At 49.0% G+C, this 19,958-nt stretch overlaps 1 protein-coding gene across 2 annotated transcripts in view; it reads left to right on the top strand.

The window, feature by feature from the left end:
- The window catches only part of Slc37a1 (solute carrier family 37 member 1), a 74,529-nt gene that overhangs the window by 8,495 nt on the left and 46,076 nt on the right, over positions 1-19,958 (top strand). Inside the window, exons 1-2 of one of the 2 annotated variants that reach the window (XM_021221377.2) lie at positions 10,520-11,272; positions 14,460-14,677. In XM_021221377.2, the coding sequence (XP_021077036.1) occupies positions 14,622-14,677 (56 nt within the window). In that variant the 5' untranslated portion in view covers positions 10,520-11,272; positions 14,460-14,621. Of the gene's footprint in view, positions 1-10,519; positions 11,273-14,459; positions 14,678-19,958 lie in introns of those variants that run through there. The other variant, XM_029533131.1, reaches the window with a different exon arrangement.

Here is a 19,958-nt window from a genome sequence, read left to right on the forward strand (position 1 = left end):
ATAGCCCACACCCACAGTGACACACCTACTCCAACAGGGCCACATCTTCTAATAGTGCCACTCCCTGGGCCTAGCATATACAAACCATCATAAGGTCTCTGGAGAACTTTTAATTGCTTTTAGATGGGTTCTTTCATGCCAAAGGTCCCTGGCACAGGCACCTGTGCCAGTCAGGAGTTAATTTGTGATAAGCAGATAGTTGTTTCTGTTCATGTTAGCACCAAGATTTACAAGAGTGGGAGGCTGAAGTGTCTAGGGAAAAAATACATATATACATTTATGAACATGCACATGTTAACTGCTAAGCATGAGATTTTTTTTTAACATTGGAAACAATGTTAAGCATATGGAAAAAATGGAACAATAGCTCCAAATCTATCTATCTCTGTTTCTTTCTATCTATCTATCTATCTATCTATCTATCTATCTATCTATCTATCTGTTTCTATTTATCTATCTATCGATCGATCTATCTGTCTGTCTGTCTGTCTGTCTCTCTCCATGAGACATATGGTTTAATGATGTTAAAGTTGACAAAGAAGAAATAACAAAAGCTCTTCTTCCCAGGAAATGAGATTGCACAGTAACATCCCAGCAGGTGGAGAGACAGCTTGGCCTGAGTAGACCAGGGTAGAGACAGGAGATGTCACGGGCAGCAGCTTTGGCCACATGCCATATGGCAGGTGCCTGCCATTTAGGAAGTCATCAACGCACATATGTTAAATAGAATTTCAGATATTCTGTGGCAAAACCATACCTAGCACAGTCCTTTCAAAGTGGAACATGGCAGTATTTCAGTTCCACCTCTGCCAGCTTGTGATCTTATTCTCTGATGTCAGACTCCTTTTCCAAGAGTTTGCTCAGTTGTTTAACAGCCTCCGAGTGTCTGTTGAGTCCTAGACCAAGGATTAAAGGAAAAAAGAAAGAGAGTCTTTAATTCTCCATGTGGCAATATCTGCAGTGATTTGCATCCTTAAGGCATTACCAAAACCCCATGCCGTATGACTGTGTGTTATCCCTTCTCTTTAAAATGAATGTACTATGTACTAACTGGATAATTAGAACTGGTTCTGCTTTTGGTGTGTGTACATGTGCATGTGCGTGTGCGCGCGCGCGCGCGCGCGTGTGTGTGTGTGTGTGTGTGTGTGTGTGTGTGCATGCGTGTGTTGCTGAACATAGAACTCCAGCAATCTTTCACTGAATCCTGATTCTGATACCACATACTACATATAAATAACCTTACTATGGCCTGTGGGGATGGTGGTGGTGCATATGGTCCATAAGGCTGACTCCTCCCGTACCTAAGAATAAATTAGATCCTAGGACAGAGGGCCAGAGAAGGGAGCAACACTGAAAGTCTGGTCCACTATTTGCCCTCAGGACAATGGTAAATAAGTTGCCTGAGTAAGGACTGGAGAGATGGCTCAGTGGTTAAGAGCACTGACTGCTCTTCTGAAGGTCCTGAGTTCAAATCCCAGCAACCACATGATGGCTCACAACCATCTGTGATGAGATCTGATGCCCTCTTCTGGTGTGTCTAAAGATAGCTACAGTGTACTTACATATAATAAATAAATCTTTAAAAAAAAGAAAAAAAAAAGACACCAAGGGTTAAGATGGCCCAGAGTTTCTACAGAAACTTAATGTGTTTCTATAGAACCATAACATGTATACATATGTAGCATGTAGTTTTAAAAAACATACTATCACCTTTGCCCGGGAGCTGCAAGGACAGACAGCTTTATTATTTTAGAACTTGCCAGCGAGACACAATTGCTGGACACAGAATCTCCTGCCTGGAAAGGCATGCCTTCATCAATTACAACCTCTGTTTCTCCTCTTGCCCTAAACTTAGTGGCCTTTATCAGCTACCACCAACCTCCTCAGCCCCCACCCTTAGCAAAGGCTGCAGGCATAAACTGCCCCATGACCCTACATGACCGCTGCTTTCTTTTTTTTTTTTTTTTGGTTTTTCGAGACAGGGTCTCTCTATATAGCCCTGGCTGTCCTGGAACTCATTCTGTAGACCAGGCTGGCCTCGAACTCAGAAATCCGCCTGCCTCTGCCTCCCGAGTGCTGGGATTAAAGGTGTGCGCCACCACGCCCGGCTTGACCGCTGCTTTCATTTCGTTCCAGAGCATGGAAGAAAAGCCCCTCCCCTTCCTTGTGTCTGCCTTTTCCTCTTGGGACCTGGAAGTCCCACTTGTACCTCCTGCCCAGCCTTTGGCTCCCAGCCTTCTTTATTGACAAATCAAGAACCAATTAGGGATCTAGACCTTAGTATCAGCACCTCCCTTTACTTATATATGCACCAGGATTTAAGTTGTGGTACTTATGTAGTATTTGATACAGACAAAGAAAGAGATGTTCACTGGTCACAGGACAGGGAGAAATCAAGCTGATGTTGCCCAGGAAGCTTCCTTCCTGCTAGCTAGCTCTCAACACACTCATAGATGTTACCCAGGTCTCTGGGGAAGAAGTCATCAATGGCCTTACAGATGTGAATCCTATGGTATACGGTAATGACCAGTATGGCAAGATATGCCTAGGTGTGGCTGGAGTATGGTAACCAACCAATTTCTGATTGGAGTTGAGGCCCACTCTTCTACTTCCCAGGAGGAAATGAATGCCTGCTACTATAAATCTGATGGAGAATCCATGGTCAATGCCAAGTGGTGGGGCACACGCCTTTAATCCCAGCACCCAGGAGGAGGCACGTCTCTGAGTTTGAGACGAGCCTGTTCTACAGAGCAAGTGAGTTCCAGGATAGCCAGGGCTACAGAGAAAAACCCTGTTTCAAAAAAAGAAAAGAAAAGAAGAAAAAAGAAAGGACAAATGAAAAATTAATGAAAAATTAATTAATTAAAATAAAATAGAAAATGAAAAAAAGAGAAACCGTGGTTAGAGAGTTCACATGATTCTGCTAAATGGAAATTCAATTTAAAATGAGAGAGGAGCTGGGCAATGGTGACTCATGCCTTTAATCCCAGCACTTGGGAGGCAGAGGCAGGCAGATTTCTGAGTTCGAGGCCAGCCTGGTCTACAGAGTGAGTTCCAGGATAGCCAGGGCTACACAGAGAAACTCTGTCTCGAAAAAATAAATAAATAAATAAAATAATAAAATAAAATGAGAAGGGAAGAGATGATCATGCCAACGATTCAGCAGAGCAAGGCAGTGAGCACTCTCGCACCCACTGTCCCAGTAGATGAGCTAGGGGTGTGAGTGTCTGAATGCCTGAGTCTGTCCTCAGCCCAAGTTCACACTGTAGAATCCTGACTTAGAGAACTGAGTGTAGGTCGAGGACAGTGGTGAGGGGTGTTTACAGCTCGCTCACTTCTCTAATCTGCTGGGAGGAAACATCTGACCCAAGCAATTGTAGGGAAGAAGGGATTTTTGGCTTATGATTTAGGAAAGGAGGTGTCTATCACAGAGGAGACGCCAGACAGCAGGAGCCCGAGATGTTTGGATCACGGGTCTGCGGTGAGGCGCTCAGCTGCCTCTTTCTTTATCCCCTTTTATTCTGTCTGGGACCCCCAGTCCACGGGGTGATGCTACCCACAATCAGGCTGTCTTCTCTCCTTTTTTAATCCTGTCAGGAAACACCCTCACAGCCTAGCGGCATGCCTTTTAGATGAATCAAAACCCAGCCAAGCTGATGAAGAGCACCTATCACAGGTTATAAACGCGGCTGCTACTTTGGCTCCCGGGATGGCAAACCTCCACTCCTACCAGCCGAGTGAGTCTCTGTTTTGGGGCTTCTGAGACTTCCTTTTTCTTCTTTGCCAGTCTAATAGGTTAGAAGGCATCTCGGAGTGAGTGCAGTTTGTATCTTACTATTCTATTGCCATAACAGAACAAAAGAAAATCAAAACAAAATAAAAAACAGGACCAAGCACTTAATGAGGGCTAATGGTTCCAGAGAGTTGGAGTCCATGACCACCATGTCAGGGAGCACAGCTGGAAGCAGGGAGCATAGCATCAGACAGGGAGCAGAGCTGGAAGAGGGAGCATAGCATCAGGCAGGGAGCACAGCTGGAAGAGGGAACATAGCAGCAGGCAGGGAGCACAGCTGGAAGAGGGAGCATAGCTGCAGGCAGGGAGCAGAGCTGGAAGCAGGTAGTATAGCATCAGACAGGGAGCACAGCATCAGACAGGGAGCATAGCAGCAGACAGGGAGCATAGCAGCAGACAGGGAGCACAGCAGCAGACAGGGGGCACAGCTGGAAGCAGGGAGCACAGTAGCAGGCAGGGAGCATAGCAGTAGGCTGGGAGCACAGGTAGAAGCAGAGAGCACAGCAGCAGGCAGGGAGTATGAGTATAAGATAAACAGAGCTAACTGAGACCGGCATAGGTTAAAAATGGCCCGAGGTGTGACTCATTCAGTAAGTGCTGGTGTGGGCACAGCAGTCTGAGTGAGCGCGTAGGAGGTGAATGTGGGTGCTGGACTCCTAGCCCTGGCTTAGTATAGCTAGACCTCAATGGTAAGCAGCCTTGTGGGTTGTTTGTTTGTTTTTGAAGCAGGGTCCCACACCTTAGCCCAGGATGACTCCATAGGCATGGCAGTTTTCCTGCCTCAGCTTTCCTGAGTGCTGGGCTTATAGATGTAAACCCTGGACGGAAGTTCATCCACTGGTCTTAGAAAACCGTGATTGATACAAGGTAACCGAGCAGAGAAGCAAACTTGAACAGGACTTACTGAAGGTGAGCTCTCAAACTCTATTTTTTTTTTTAATTTATTTTTATTTATTATATGTAAGTACACTGTAGCTGACTTCAGACACTCCAGAAGAGGGCATCAGATCTTGTTACAGATGGTTGTGAGCCACCATATGGTTGCTGGGATTTGAACTCGGGACCTTTGGAAGAGCAGTCGGTGCTCTTACCGGCTGAGCCATCTCACCAGCCCTCAAACTCTATTTTGTGGACAATGTAACAAAATAAACTGACTAGAGAGACTTTGGAGGACCCCTCCCCACCCCCACCATCCCGATTACTCTTAGGACCAGGGCTCATCTTGGATGCCGGTTTCCCAGTCATTTGGATGGCCATAGACTTTAAAGCGGATTTACTGTTTCCATAGAAACCTTGTAAGTGTTCCTTCAATAGTGAGGGTTTCTTAAGCTTCTAGAGTGTGCCAAGCACAGTGCTAGATAAGGATCCACAAGTGAACGGAACAGGTCAAACTTGGTGTTTCCAAACACCTTCCTCCACCCCACCCCCACCTCTCCCCTCCCCCCACCTCTCCCCTCCCTACCCTCTCCCCACCTCTCACCTGATCACAGTGGGGAGTGATCACAGTGGGGAGTTCATCAGAGGAAAATGAGCCTCCACAGGGTCCCAGGAAGTTTGGAATCAAGGTTTGAGCTAGAGACACATTCCCATCCCAGATCTTGTGTCTCCTCTTGCTTGGCCTCTACCCTCTGGAATCGGAAAGCAATGTTCACAATAAACGTGACTTTGAAAGATAGTCAAAGACTGAATTTGTTAGAGAGATATACAAGTCTATTTTTAGAAAGGGTTTAATAAGGCTTAAAAAGGAAGTCTCCTGATGGCGGAAGTTGAAGCAATAAGCAAAATGGGAAGGAGTGTGTGCCCAGATGAGCCCAGTGCCCAACGCCTCCCATGACTACAGTCAGGATGCACAGAGGGTGATGTGCAGGCTCGTGAAGCCAGTAACTGACATGCACTGTTGAGCAGGGTAGCTTCAGGAGGTGCAACCCAGGGTTTCCTCAGAAAGCAAACTTTCCCCAGGCTAGGAGATGGGAGATGCTAGTGACACCACTTGGGGTTGAGGCAGAAGCTACGAGTCCTTGTACTTTCCCACGGAGGCATTAGCATACTGTGTGCAGTGAGCAAACGCTCTCTTCGTAAATCATCACACACATAGGCCCGTAGGGAACTTTAAAATTGCAACCTCTTCATTTGAGCTGCATGGTTTCCCAAACCACAGCAGAAGGTTATTGATCCTTTTGGGGACACCTTGTAAAAATTGTCCAATGTGCTTGTCACATTTATCTCCACCAGCTGCTTTGGCAGGAATAACACCACAGGGGTCAGTTGTTTTTTTTTTTTCTTTTTTCCTGTTTTCCTGTGTCTGGCCTTGTGCTAACTATAAGCTTAAGACGCAGGGAAACCCATGGGAGACAGATGCAGCAAGAGGTCCTGGAGTAGAGTTCAGCTGCAGAGACCCACAAAGATCTGCACCCGCCCCCACATTTGATTCCAGGCTTTATATGAGCTCTGCTCCAGTTAGGATCCAGTTTAGATCCTGTGTGGTGACTTCCCATATCCTACAGATAGGGAGAAAAAAATAAAATAAAGTTATTCTACCGGAAGACATTGCCAAGGGGTCTTAGAAACAAGAACATTTGCCCAGTCTGTCTTCTACAGGTCACTTAGTGAAGCCACTTGTGAATGCGTGGCTCAAGCCATGCTTGGTGGTACTGCCTTTAATCCCAGAATCTCTGTGAGTTTGTGGCCAGCCTGGTCTACAAAGTGAGCTCCAAGGCAGCCAGGGCTATACAGAGAAACCTTATCTCAGGAAAATAGACAGACAGGCAGATCAAGGCTGACAAAGCTCCTCTCTTTAAATACATCCCTAATTCAAGCAGTAGTTCCTACAGTGCCATTGCTAAAAAAAAAAAAAAAAAAAGTCACTGCCTAGGGCTAACAGAAACTCCTTTCTTTCCTTCTCTTTCTCTGTCTTTTCATGGTAGAGCATGCACCGCACCTACCATGAGAGAGCCTCTGGCTATTCGTAGCGGGGAGAGAGCAGCCGGAGTGAGTCATAGATCTCAGAACTCAGGAGGCTGAGGCAAGAGGACCACGGTCCACAAATCATGGTGGGAACTCCCAATGCTTTCTCATAGCCTCTGAAGTATAAACCTGCCAGCCTTGTGGCCACAATCACAGATGTCCACTTCAAAATTTATTGAAGTTTTACACACCCGAATCTTGCCTCAACACATTTGAGTGTTTCTTATAAGCATATAAAGATCCATTTAAAATATATTATGAAACATTAACTTGCTTATATGCTAGAAGAAAATAAATTAATGCACAATATACATTAATGTCCTATTTTATTTTATTTTATTTTATTTTTTTAAAAGATTTATTTATTTATTATATGTAAGTAAGTACACTGTAGCTGTCTTCAGACACTCCAGAAGAGGGCGTCAGATCTCGTTACGGATGGTTATGAGCCACCATGTGGTTGCTGGGATTTGAACTCTGGACCTTCGGAAGAGCAGTTGGGTGCTCTTACCCACTGAGCCATCTCACCAGCCCCCATCCTATTTTATTAAATAATTTTATGTACTGCCCAAGGAGTAGTTTAATTAGAATATTAGCTTTGGGTGTTGATGGTGGAGAGATATTCCTTCTTGATGCCTTGAGATGACAGCTCTTCATTTTTGGTTTACAAGACCAAAGTGATATACTATCAGGACATAGATTTCATTTTAGTATTTTATCTTCAATTATTCCTGAGAGTGGGTGTTAGAATTAGAATAATAGAGAAGTAACTAATAGAAGCTAGTAGTCCAGTAATAACAAATGGGAGTTCTACGGGTTGACCTCCGATTCAGGTTAGGATAAGTAGATTTGCTACTGAAACTCAATGTAAGGTTTGTGTGATTGGTAGATTATTCTGCGTTGTTTAGAAGTATGTGGGAAGGGCAGGGGAGCTAGGACTAGGATTGATCAAACTCAGGCCAGTACTCCTCTTCTTTGTTGGGGATGGAGCGCAGGATGGCGTAAGCAAATAGAAAATATCATTCGAGTTTGATGTGGGGTGGGGTGTGGAGTGGCTTAGCTGGTATATAGTTGTCAGGGTCTCCTAGGAGGTCTAGGTAGAATAGGACTAAGACTATTTAAAAATAGGATTATAATAACTATGCCTAAAATGTCTTTAATTGTATAGTATGGGTGGAATGGAATCTGTCTGCGCCTGAGTTTAGGCCTGTTGGGTTATTTGAACCTGTCTCAAGGAGGAACAAGAGGTGAACGACTACTAGGGCTGTAATAATGAATGGTAAAATAAAGTGGAATGCAAAGAAGGAGCAGGTTAAGATAGCTTTGTCTACTGAAAATCCTCCTCAGATTCATTCGACTAGGGTAGTTCCCACGTGTGGGATGGCTGAACATCAAGTGTGTAATCACCACTGCTCCTCAGAAAGATACCTGTCCTTGCAGAAGCACGTAGCCTACAAATGCAGTGGCTATGACTGCAAATAACAGGATCGCTCCGATGTGCGATGTGTTTCTAGGAACAGATAAGATCCATAGTATATACCTCGTCCTACGTGAAGGAATGAGCTAATGTAATCTTACTTAACTAAGAGTCTAAGATTGGCATTTTCAGCAAAATGTGCTTTACAGGCCATCAGACTCCTGGCTGACTCCAGTATCTGTGCAAAAATTGTTATTTTGGTTTTTCTTTATTTGTGTAAGAAAAAAAAAATCCGTAACTGTTTCACTGTCTTAAGAGAGGTTTTCTAGCCGGGCATGGTGGCGCACGCCTTTAATCCCAGTACTTGGGAGGCAGAGGCAAGCGAATTTCTGTGTTCAAGGCCAGCCTGGTCTACAAAATGCGTTCCAGGAAAGCTAGGGCTACACAGAGAAACCCTGTCTCGAAAAAAAAAAAAACAAAACCAAAGGGGGGGGGGAGGTTCCTAACTAGGACGCCCTCCTGCGCCCCCTAGAGTCTGGGAGGTAGACTGGCGTCACTAGGTTATTTTTAAATAGAATCTAGAGACAATTTCTCAAACTCTTTCTATTTCAACAATTCTCAAAGTCTGAGCCCACTCAAAAACCACAGACTCAGAAAAGAAATCATAACTAACTAATGTGGAAAATCTCGTTCTTGGGAACTGAAAAACTACCCGGAAGTTTTTCTGAGGCTCTTCGTTTGAGCAATTGGCCTCAGGGCCCTGTGGCAGCTTCCTCCGGAGTCTGTGTTCTCTCTTGTGAGGAAAGGCCCTCTAAAAGTGGTCAGTCAAGTTGAGGAGCTCAAATTTTACTTTGGCAGGGGTAGTTTGGGACAGCTACAAAAAACAAAACAAAACAAAACAAAACAAAAAAACCAACAGGGAATACAGGCAGAAGAGCAAGGGAGTCTTGAGCAAGCTTGGTGATGGCAGGCCTGAGAACTAGTGACATGGGGAGGCGCCTAGAAAAGATGTAAGCGTCCACTTGAGTTGCTATGCTGCCTACAAGGAATGGAGAGTTAGGGGGGTGAAGAAGAGAGAGAGAGAGAGAGAGAGAGAGAGAGAGAGAGAGAGAGAGAGAGAGAGATCTAGCCAAAGGAACTGGATAGAGTGGTAGAGTTCCCGGCCACTTCCTATATGAGATGTGGGTGCAGGTGGCTCAAACAGGAAGGCATCTTTGCTTCCAGGGTAGAGAGCACTTCTCAAAAGCCTGTAGACAGAGTATGGCTGGGCCTTCCCCAATTCAGCAGACTGTGCGCGCTTGTGGCACGGGTGGGAGGTGGGGAGGAGGGTGAATCTGTGGGCCGCCTGTACACCAAGCAGTCTAAAGAGGGCTCTAGTTACCCTCGCCAAACACTCCTCACCCTCACTCCTCTGTCCATGCATCGGGTTGGGTTGGTTTAGGCACGGTTTTACCCAGTGAGTGTTCCTAGGAAGTTGATTTTCTGCCTGGTTTTGCCTTTCCAGGCAAGTGCTGATCTGCGGCAGGGGCTGAGCGCGGGACTGGCTTTGGATGCCAGGCCAGGCCAGGCCGACACGTGGAGGCGTGAGGCAGATGCCCTTTAGAAAAGTAATCAGGCCCTTCCCGGACTTTCCAGGATCAATTCTTGGCAGGAGGTGTGGGGTTTGAAAGATAACTATCCGGAATTGACCAGGAAGCTGTTTGTTAAGGCACCTCCCATGACCCGGGTGGCTGGCCTTCAGGACCTAACCATGCAAGCCATTTATCACACTGACACAGGTGCGGTACCAGGCGTGTGCCCGCTCCATTTGTAGCATATCGAATGCTCTTGACTCTTTTTTTTTTTTTTTTTTTTGGTTTTTCGAGACAGGGTTTCTCTGTATAGCCCTGGCTCTCCTGGAACTCACTCTGTAGACCAGGCTGGCCTCGAACTCAGAAATCCGCCTGCCTCTGCCTCCCGAGTGCTGGGATTAAAGCTCTTGACTCTTGAAACTTGATGTAGGCTGAGAGAGGCCGTCCTCAGTCCAGAACTCCGAGGGAGCAAATCTTTACCTCGGAACTTGTCTATGTCGCTGACATTAGTAAGATCCGCCTCGGGGACAAAAGCCTGGTGGTGGTGATGTCCCCTAGGAGCTCGCGTTTGGCTGCTGGGCACCATGCCAGTAAGAGCCCGACGTCCTGCGGGGCCTAGGAGAGCATGACAGGCAGGTGTGGGGACCCAGGAACAGCTAGAGGATGCTCCAGTTGAGCATCTCCGGGTTGTGTACGATCTGAGCATCCCTTGGGCGCGCGCGGGGCCGGGGTCAGGGGCGCGCGGGAGAGGGAGGAGCCGCACTGGGTCGGCGTTCGCAGGGCCGGGAAAGTGAAAGGGCGGCCGCTCCAGGAAGTCGACGGCAGGAAGCGCGCGACGCGGGCTGCGGTGCGCAGGTAGGCGCGGGGACAACGGAGGACCCTCCCCAGCGGCGCGCACCTGCCAGCCGCCACGCACCTGCCGTGGGCCCGCGCCCTGCGCCCCCGCTTCGGCCTCTCCGCCGTTTGTCTCCCTCTGCTGTGTGGCTGGAGAGCCGGGGACAAACCAAGCGCTTTTTCCTAGAGTGGGACGTCTTTGAAGTAAGGGCTCCTAGAGTGGCCTTGAGAGACAGTGCGGGGGCGATCCGGTGCTGGCGACGCTGAGTTCCCGGGGAAAGTGGAAGCAGAAGGTTCCCCGAGACCCGGGGGCTGGGGTCGCCTAGCTGTGATGCCGGGTCCCCTCCCAGCCCCAGGCCGCGAGTGACAGCTGTGAGAAGACGCCTGCCGGAGACCCAGCGCTTTGTCTGCAGCCGCGCGTAGGGGACGTGGGTGTGCCGGTAGCCTTCACCACTCGGCCAAGCGGCTGTAGGACCTGGGAGGAGCCGGCTCGCAAAGCCCTTGGGAAAGCTCTCAGCCAGCACCCTGGGCTTTCGGGTTGTTTGTTTGCTAAAGAACTGCTTCCCGGAGCCCGGGCTCTGTGGCCAACGCTGTGACAGCCACCGTCTGGCGGTAATAAAGGATTTAAACCACCGGAAAAGTCCCCCAGCTCCGCGCACTCAGGGTCCACCCAAGGATCTTGGTGGCCCGCAGGTAAAGATTTGCATTTGAACAGAAGACCCTCCCCTTGCTCTTGGTTTAAATTCTTAAGGCACTTTTTCCTGGTCTTTAGAGCTCTCTGCACCTGCCTGCCTCCCTGCCTTCCTGCTCGCCCTGGAACTTACATTGCGACAAGTTGGGCGAGTTCGTAAATATCTTATTCGGCTTTAGACAGAATTCCCTCTTTTGGGGGTCCTGTTTGCACCTCGAGTTTCTGGGAGTATCGTTACAGGTCTGGTTCGGTGGAGAACACCCGGGATGCGTTGTTTGTTGTGAGTGGGCTAAGAGCTATGGTGGATTGAATTCTGACTCCTTGTATTTAAGCCCAGGACAAGTGAAATTAACCGTTTCTGTTTATCTCCCACGGCCAATGGAGCCTTTAAACGCTTAGAAAGTGCTCGATTAGAGGAGTTACAATTTGTCTTGGCTTAAAACAAAACTCTTGAAGCTTTTGGAGGGAGTTTGGTTCTCGGGTTTGTCCTTTTAAAAAGTGCCTTCATTTTGACAGGTTGCCTCAGGCTGCGGTGGTGTTGCCTGTGTGCTAAAGCCTGGAAACCCCCCTTGGGGCATTGCTCTTGCTTTTGCTAACTTCCACCCACTCCTGAGTCTCTTGAAGGGTTGATGGGTTCTGGATAGCTCAGAGCCCGGGAGCTCGGAGGATCGTGGGTATGTCTGTCCCTCAGCTCTTGCTTGGCCAGGCTCTCTGTGTGCCCCTGAAGCTGGTCGGGTACTGCCTCACCACTTAAAACTGCTCTCCTTCCCTGTCCAGTGATAACACTGCCTTCTCGTCCTTTTCTCTAATGGGCTGAAGTTCACTGGGAACTTCTAAGAGGTGACATTTAAAAACTACTTTAACTACTTTCCTGGGCTTGGGCTAGATGCCAAAGCCTGTCAGCAGAGCCACGTGTTCCCGGTCTGTTCAGGGATAGGCGGGAGGAAGTGCACTTGTGCCTGAGGAGTGCCCCCCACCCCCACTCCCTAGGAAAAGGAAACTCCTGCAATTGGCCTAGGTGTGAAGCCCACCTAGCTGGGCTAACATCTCTTCTTAGAACGGTGGTTCTCAACCTTTCCTAATGCTGTGACCCTTAAATACAATTCCTCATGTTGTGGTGACCCCCCCACCATAAGATTATTTCATTGCTCCTTCATAGCTGTAATTTTGCTACTGAAATGCATGGTAATGTAAATATCTGATATACAGGATATCTTATATGCACCCCTGTTGAGGTGGAGACTCACAGGCTGAGAACCGCTGTCTTAGAGGGAAAGCTATGTCTTGGACTCTGAGAGGCTTTGTCAGTAGCCTTCATGACCTGGAACTCTGAGGGGACAAGTTTTAGAGATGCTGTTCAGGCCAGCAAGAAGATGACTTTGTTAAGCAGAGTTTTCAACACCCCAAATGTAGAGTTGACATCTGCCCATACTCTAGTGCACTTCCTTCGAGAATGGATACCCAACCCCCATCCGGCTACATCATCATCTCAGTGAAATGGCTAGCATTATTTATAGAAGCCAGGAGTTTTTTTTCCCTGATAACTGGCACTGTCGTTGGGCTGTTTTGCCTGGTGGTATGATAGCTTGATTTCACTGGTCACGGGGGTGAGTTTTCAGTATTTTAGTGGAGGAAAAAAAATGGACCCTGGCTTTCTATTTTTAAGTCTTGTACAATTTAAAACAAATCCTTTAGTCAAAACCACCAAACCTCAAAATTATTTCAAAGGTGCACACACGTAGGGACCAAGCCCAACAAACTCATTTTGAGAAAATCCTCTTTGAAAGATATTTAAATATGGAGGTTTGGGCCAAAGTCCCACAACTTCTGGTTTAGTCTGGAGGCAGCATCTTTGCACCATAGCTCTGGCTGGCCTGGTGCTCACTAGGTAACCCTGGCTGGCCTCCAACTCAAAATGGACCTTCTATCTCAGCCTCCTGAGTGCTGAGACCGCAGGCCTAAGCCAGCAGGCTGACTCCCTCTGGCTTCTTTGCTTCTGTTCTGAGCTAGGATATGGGCTGGGGAAATCCTGCCTTCCCTGAAGCTCACCTGCAGAATCACTCACACCGGTACTGGGTACTGATGAACTGTTGGCTATGCCATGGCCTTCCTGAGACCATGTCTTTATGTAACACTGATGGTTCCATTAAGCCATCATCTTTTAGCTGGAGAGGTTAAGAGAGCGAATGGCCTAGTGGCCCCCATCACTGCAGGTCTGGGTAGGGTCAGGAATGAGTGACCCCATGGAACCCCGGGAAAGGTGGAGCTCTCCTGGCTGGGGTGAAAAGGGCCTCCACGCCTCTATGATGGTTCTGAGGCTGGTCTTGTGGAGGTTATTGGTTGTGTATGTGTGACCTGCTGGGCTTGGGACCCAGAGTCTCCCTCTGCCCTGCTATTGCACACAAGCTACACCCCCAGCTCATGATACATGCCTGTGGAAAGCTCAGAGGGAGGGAAAGAGATAGGTGAGGAAGTAGATTCCTCTTTGGAAAAAAATACAGTGCTTTAGGATATGTGTCCTGAGGTGGCTTGGGGCTCAGGATAGGAGATGAACCTTCCAAAGGGCTGGACCCTTTACTAGTGTGCCGCTTTCGTTCTGCCCCTTCCAGAACTGCCCCTCTTCAGCCCAGCTCTTGGAACAGGCTCATTTTCCCAGGCTAATGACATACAGAAGAGGGACCACAGAGGTGGATGGGAAGTTTTTCCCCCACCCCCAACCCCCCATGTTAGGCGTGTCTGACTCAGTTGCAGACCCACAACCTAAGCAACTAATGTTTGATCCCTTCTGCCATCCTGCCCAGGCCCACAGTCCTCAACTGCCGAGGCTCACAGGAAGTCTGCTGGGTAGTAATGAAGTGAATGAGCCCAGTGCCCGCCTCCACCCTGGGCTCTAATAGATGTCCACATGACTAAACATAGACCTATGTTTTGGGGTCAGACTCATCTTTGGAAGCCCTAAAGGCAGATGAATGCCCACTTCCCTGCAGGAATCATTAGAGCATCATGTGACCTCCATATGAGCAAACCTTCCCAAGGCACCAGTGGTGGGCGCTTCCTCTGGTCTCAGCGGTGTGGCTCTGGTCAGGTGTGGGTAGCATCTCCCCGTCTGCAGATGACTGGTGCCTGCCTGTGTCTCCAAGGTACTCTTGTCAGGACCACAGATTCTTAACATCTCTCTTTCTCCCATAGAGATCAGCCCCCTGATGGAAGGAAGAGGGGGCAGCACCCAGTAGGACCCATTTGAGGTTGCTTCCCAGGCTGTGTGAACTGCAGGGCTGTCAGAACAACTTTAACCCGTTTCTGAAGCGTGTGACCTCGGGACTAGAGCACCAAGGTTCGGGGGCGACATAAATGGCTCCGCTCCCCGTGGGCATCCGCTTCATCGTCTCCTTCTCCAGGGATCAGTGGTAAGCTCTGCTGATGGTCTGTCCTCGGAGTGATGACGTGTGTGTTGGGGACAGATCGGGTGGCTTCTTCACCCATATTTCATCATGGAGCATGGGTCCTGTAGCCCTCAGGAGTCCTGTGTTTTGGTGGTGACATCACAGACAGCATTTGGACTTCTGGGTGGTTTTGGTGAATTTTTGAATAACCACCATTCTTGCAGAGAGAGGAAAAACACTGGCCTGTTAACCCTTCCGCTGCCATAGAACACAACGGCCAGGCTGCTTAGAGAAGGTAGGGTTTGTTTTGGCTTAGAGACCATCAAGGCCAGGAGGCACAGAAGCAATTGGTAGGTGCGGCTGCTGATGCAGGAAGCTGAGAGCTCATGCAGTCCACAAAGGTACAGGACAAACTTGTAATGGGGATGGGATGGGGATGCGGTGGAGTCTAAACCCAAAGCCCGCCCCCAGTGGCATACTTCCTCCAGCAAGCCTGCGCCCCTCAAACCTCCCCAAACACCATCGCCAACAGGGGACCAAGTGTTCAGACGCCAGAGCCTTGTAAGGGATGTTTCTCATTTAAGCCACCACAACCGGCTGTGAGCAGGATGGGAATGATGTTCATGTAATGTAATGTCATGGAAATGTAAGCCCCGGTACCTCTGGTTCCAGATGAGTGGCCTGGCTGTTGGGACAAGCAGAGATAAAACGGACAGAGTGGAATGCCGCATGAGAGGGTGTCTCACTCTGCCTCCTCACAGGTGGACCTGTCTTGTCATCCTCCTTTAGGGAGGTGATGCAGAGTGGAGTTCCCCAGCCTCCATTCCACCCTCCTCCTAGTCTGTCAGGAAGGGAAAACATACCCTTTCTCCTCAGGCTTTATTTTTGTGGTGCTGGGTTCGAACCCAGGGCCTTGTGCATGCTAAATAAACCCTCTGGCGCTGAGCTGAGGCCTCAGCCCTTCTCCTCCCATTTTATGTTGAGTGCTTTGGGCACTAGCAAGTTACACTGATGAGACAGGTGAATGAGAAAAAAAAAAAAAGATTTTCGTCACATGTTCATGGCGGTTCCCAGAGAAATGTTCATCCCAGGGGGAATTTAGAACCTGGGGCTCATTATCATCTTTAATAGGAAATGTGGCAAAGGCCACCTAGCACCTAGCAGGAAAACAAATGGATTTGGGGGGAAGAAGAAAAAGAAGTCCTTAAGAGCGCAGGTAGGGGGACTGGTAATGCCTGTTGCTGCTGATGGAGGAGTCTCCTAGCCTTTCTGGTGACTTCTGGGAGACAGAAGGTTTTGTGTGTGTGTGTGTGTGTGTGTGTGTGTGTGTGTGTGTGTGTGCGCGCGCGCGCGTGCGCGCGTGCGTGCGCGCGCATGTTGTTTGTTTTTGAAACCTTTGGAAGCTTTGCTTTGTGGCTCCTAAAGACTTCAGGAGCTCAGTAGCCATCCGCCAGCATTATAGTCTCTACAGGCTCATTCTAATCTACCCACAGCTTCACACAAGACCACTGGACTCCCAAAGGTCCGCGGTGGCTTTGAAAACATCTGCAGGTGGCATCCCTCAATGGCTTTCCTTTGATGCCTGCTGAGACTGTAGCCACACCCTTTAAACACTTTTACTGGGAGACTTTTAGCTTGTTTTATAAATCGATGGTTGTTACTATTTACTGTTTACCATATCTGTTCCCCTGCTTTGTATAAGTGTGTGTGGCAGGCATCATATGGCTTTAATTCTTAAATATTTCTATGTAGATTTTGCCTTTTGCCGGGCGCGCAGCTCAGTGGTAAAGTGCTCGCAAGCATGAAGCCCTGGTTCAAGCCTCTAAGCGATGGTCATGTTAAATGCCACATCTAGTGTCCAGCAAGATCTCTGGCAGTTCCTCTTCTGTCCAGGATCATACACAAGGCCACCACACTGCATCTTGTCATCCTGTGGTTTTGTCTCTTGTAGTCCAGAAATGTCCCTTGGCCCAGTCTTTTGTGACCCTGAGTAATTGAAAGGTTCAAACTCCTGTTTTATGGATCATCTCTCATTTTGGACATGCAGATGTTTGTTGTGCTGGAAAGTCAGAGAGTGCCTTTTTGGCAGGTGGGACTGGGAGGGGAGGGGCTAAAGATACTATGGGAAGGGGGGACTTAGGCATGTCAGGGTGGAATGAGAAGGGACCCCAGAGGTCCAGAACAGGTTTGCATACTGGCTCCTGGTCCCTTGTGTGACTCCTCTCACTGAAGGAGCCAGAATCTCAGAAACACACTAATGCCTCAACTGGCTGGAACCGCTGAAGAGGGCGGGGCCTACAGAAAATGGGCAGGGATTGCTGAGGATGGGCGGGGACTTCGGAAGATGGGCAGGGACTGCATAGGATGGGCGGGACTGCAGAAGATGGGCAGGAGGAAACAAAGCCATGAGTGAAACCCAGAGGGACTAGTGCTTGCTGACCAGGTCTAAAACAACTTGAAACATCAAATAATTGATCCTAGGAGTAGATGGTGGCCCGTCGCCTGAGAACAGCACCTCACAAATGTCACAATCAGTGAGCCACAGGAGCAGGGTCATGCTTCCCTCTCTCAGCGGCCAGCCTCCTTGGGGGTGGCTGAAAGCTGAGAGACCAGCCCCACCATCTCATAGTATGCTCCTACAAGATTCGTACCCTCTTAGTGTGGAAAACGGTCCTGTTGCCAAGGTAGGTGAAATCTTAAGTGAGCAATGTTCATCTCAATGGTATCAGGCTCTCCTGATCAAGGCTCTGACAGAGACAACACCTCCCTTCCGTATCTAGTTGGATGGCTTCTGAGTTTGGAAACGGCTTGGATTCAAAAAAGCACGTGTTGAATCCCTACATGACCGAGCCAAGTGACACTGAGCCAAGACCGGATGGTGCCACAGTGCCTCCTTAACCTGCCTTTCATTGACCTTTGACCCCACCAGAGGAGGCTTGTGAACCCTGCCCCCCTTCTGCTGCTTCTCTGAGGATTCTGACACCCAGGGGCTACTTATTTGTAACCAAATACCTGGGGAAAAAAGCCATTTAAATAGGAAGGGCTTATTCCACATGCTTGGAGGGTGTAGTCTGTCCTGCAAGGGAGTCCCATCTCGGTAGGGACAGTATAGCTAGGGAAGTTGCTGACATCTGCCATGACAGGGGCCGTGAGGCTGCTTGCTCTGTGCTCAGTGCAGAGGGCCAGTCTGTAAGCCTCACGGCCCACTCCTCGGAGATCTCCGTCTCCGGAGGTAGATGGCAGTTGGTACAACCTGACAAAAGTCATGTCTTAAATTATTTTGAGGCTTATTTGGAGTACGGTGATTTTTGGGTGATTGTTGTTGCAACTTTACTGGTCCTCAAGTGGCATAGGTAATAGTGTTATGTTACAGTGTCAAATATAAGAGCCATCTCTAAGAGTCTGGGGTGCCTCCAGGCCCTGAGCTGGCATTCACGGGATGTGAGCTTTTTGCTAGAAACTCAGGGTCAACCCAGGCTTGATTCTTGTTTTGGCCTGTCCTGCTTGTCATATCTGCATAAGGGGACACTGGAGAGAAAACTCAGAGCCCGTTGGCTTCTCTTCATTTACTTCATCTTCCAAGCCTAGCTGTAGCATCACATAAAACCAAAGACCTGATCCTCTCCCGGAACAAAACACCAAGAACCGTGAAAGGCTGAGGAGCCCAAGCTCAAAGTGCAGCAGGGTCATGGCCGTGTAGTGATTTCAGATCACATCCTCCTTCCTCTGTCAGGTCTTTGAGCTGCAGCATCACGCCGGCAGGCTCTGCCTCTGTGGCCGCTCTCCCTCCTCGGTGTCTCTGCATGGCTTTTTGCTTTTGTGAGACAAGGTCTCTTTCTCTATCCCTGGCCTCTGCTACTAAGTGGAACAAGGGAATTCCAGGAGAATCCCGAGGGACCTCACCAGAATCCTAACTCCATGACAGCACAGGAGCCTCTTCTTCCTGAGGCCAGGCTGGGCGGGATGGCCGCTAGCTGAGAGCAGCTCTTGCCTGCAGACCTTCCTGAAAGGTGAAGGACATCGGCAGCCATTGCCTCTCCCACACCCCAAGTCCCCTAAGAAGCTGAGGAAAAAGGAAGAGAAGGATGACTTTGGAAATAGAGGAAGTAGGCTGGGCTCCTTGAAGATAAGGTTTCCTTTTTTGCCTCAGGGAAATGCTGCCTGCTCTTCATTGACCTTTGACTCCAGCCCACCGGAGGAGCCCTGACTCAGGAGGCTCTCTCTTCCTGAAGGGTGCATTCATGGCTTCCCCAGCATGAATGAGGGCTTGTCCTGAGGAGCCTCACACCACCTTCCCAGGGCCACCTGCAGGAGGGCCTGGTAGAAACTAGGGCTCAAAGCTACTCTCACCTCATCGCCAAGTCTTGACTGAAACCTCCTGAGACTGAGGAATGCAGTTTGGCTGGGCTGGGCTTCTGCCCTTATCACTCACTGTTTGGGAGTTTCAGTTCTGACAGTGGAGTAGACAGAAGGACAGACACAGCCTAAAGCCATGAGTCATCTCCCTACCCGGTAAAGCCTTAGCCAAGCAGGCCTGGGCAGGGGCCACTGGGAGACACCTCAGGCTCCTGGTCTAACTGAGAGACTCTGGAGGGAGATCCTTGCCCAGGCTGAGTATCGCAGAGGAGCTAGAGTCAGGCTGAGAGCTGGAAATGGAAATGGGGTTGCAGGAGGTCAGGGGATGGCATCACACCCACCCTCAGGCTCGGGGGGATGGGCGGCAGGGCAGCTTCAGCCAAGAAATGGGAAGTACCTTCTGTTCTGCTCTAGGGAGGCATTCGGAGCATCACACACACACACACACACACACACACACACACAGACACGCACAGAGAGAGAGAGAGAGAGAGAGAGAGAGAGAGAGAGAGAGAGGCAGACAGGCAGGCAGGCAGGCAGGCAGGCAGAGTCAGTGAGAGATGCCATGTGCCCAGCTCGGTCTCCTAAGTGCGGGAGGCTAAGTGCCTGCCTTTTTTCTGGTCTTCTCGTGGGCTTGGACGAAGTGTCCCGGAGGAACGTTCCCCTCAGGCTTCCCCAGAGAGAAGAGAGTTCTTTATTCAGAAGCAAGTTTCTTAATGTGGATTTGGCTCCTCCCTCCCTCCCCCACCCTCCCCCACCCCACAGGATCACCACCCTGCCTTCTTCACCTCACATGGGATCTGGGATCTTTAGCTAAGTCTGGAAATGTGGTTGGCTTTGGTTTTGTTGTTTTGTGTTTTGTTTTGTTTTTGGCCTCTAGTCTTTTTTTTTTTCTTTTGGTTTTTCGAGACAGGGTTTCTCTGTGTAGCCCTGGCTGTCCCAGAACTCA

This window comes from Mus pahari, chromosome 21 (genome assembly GCF_900095145.1).
Source record: "Mus pahari chromosome 21, PAHARI_EIJ_v1.1, whole genome shotgun sequence".
Lineage (NCBI taxonomy): Eukaryota > Metazoa > Chordata > Mammalia > Rodentia > Muridae > Mus > Mus pahari.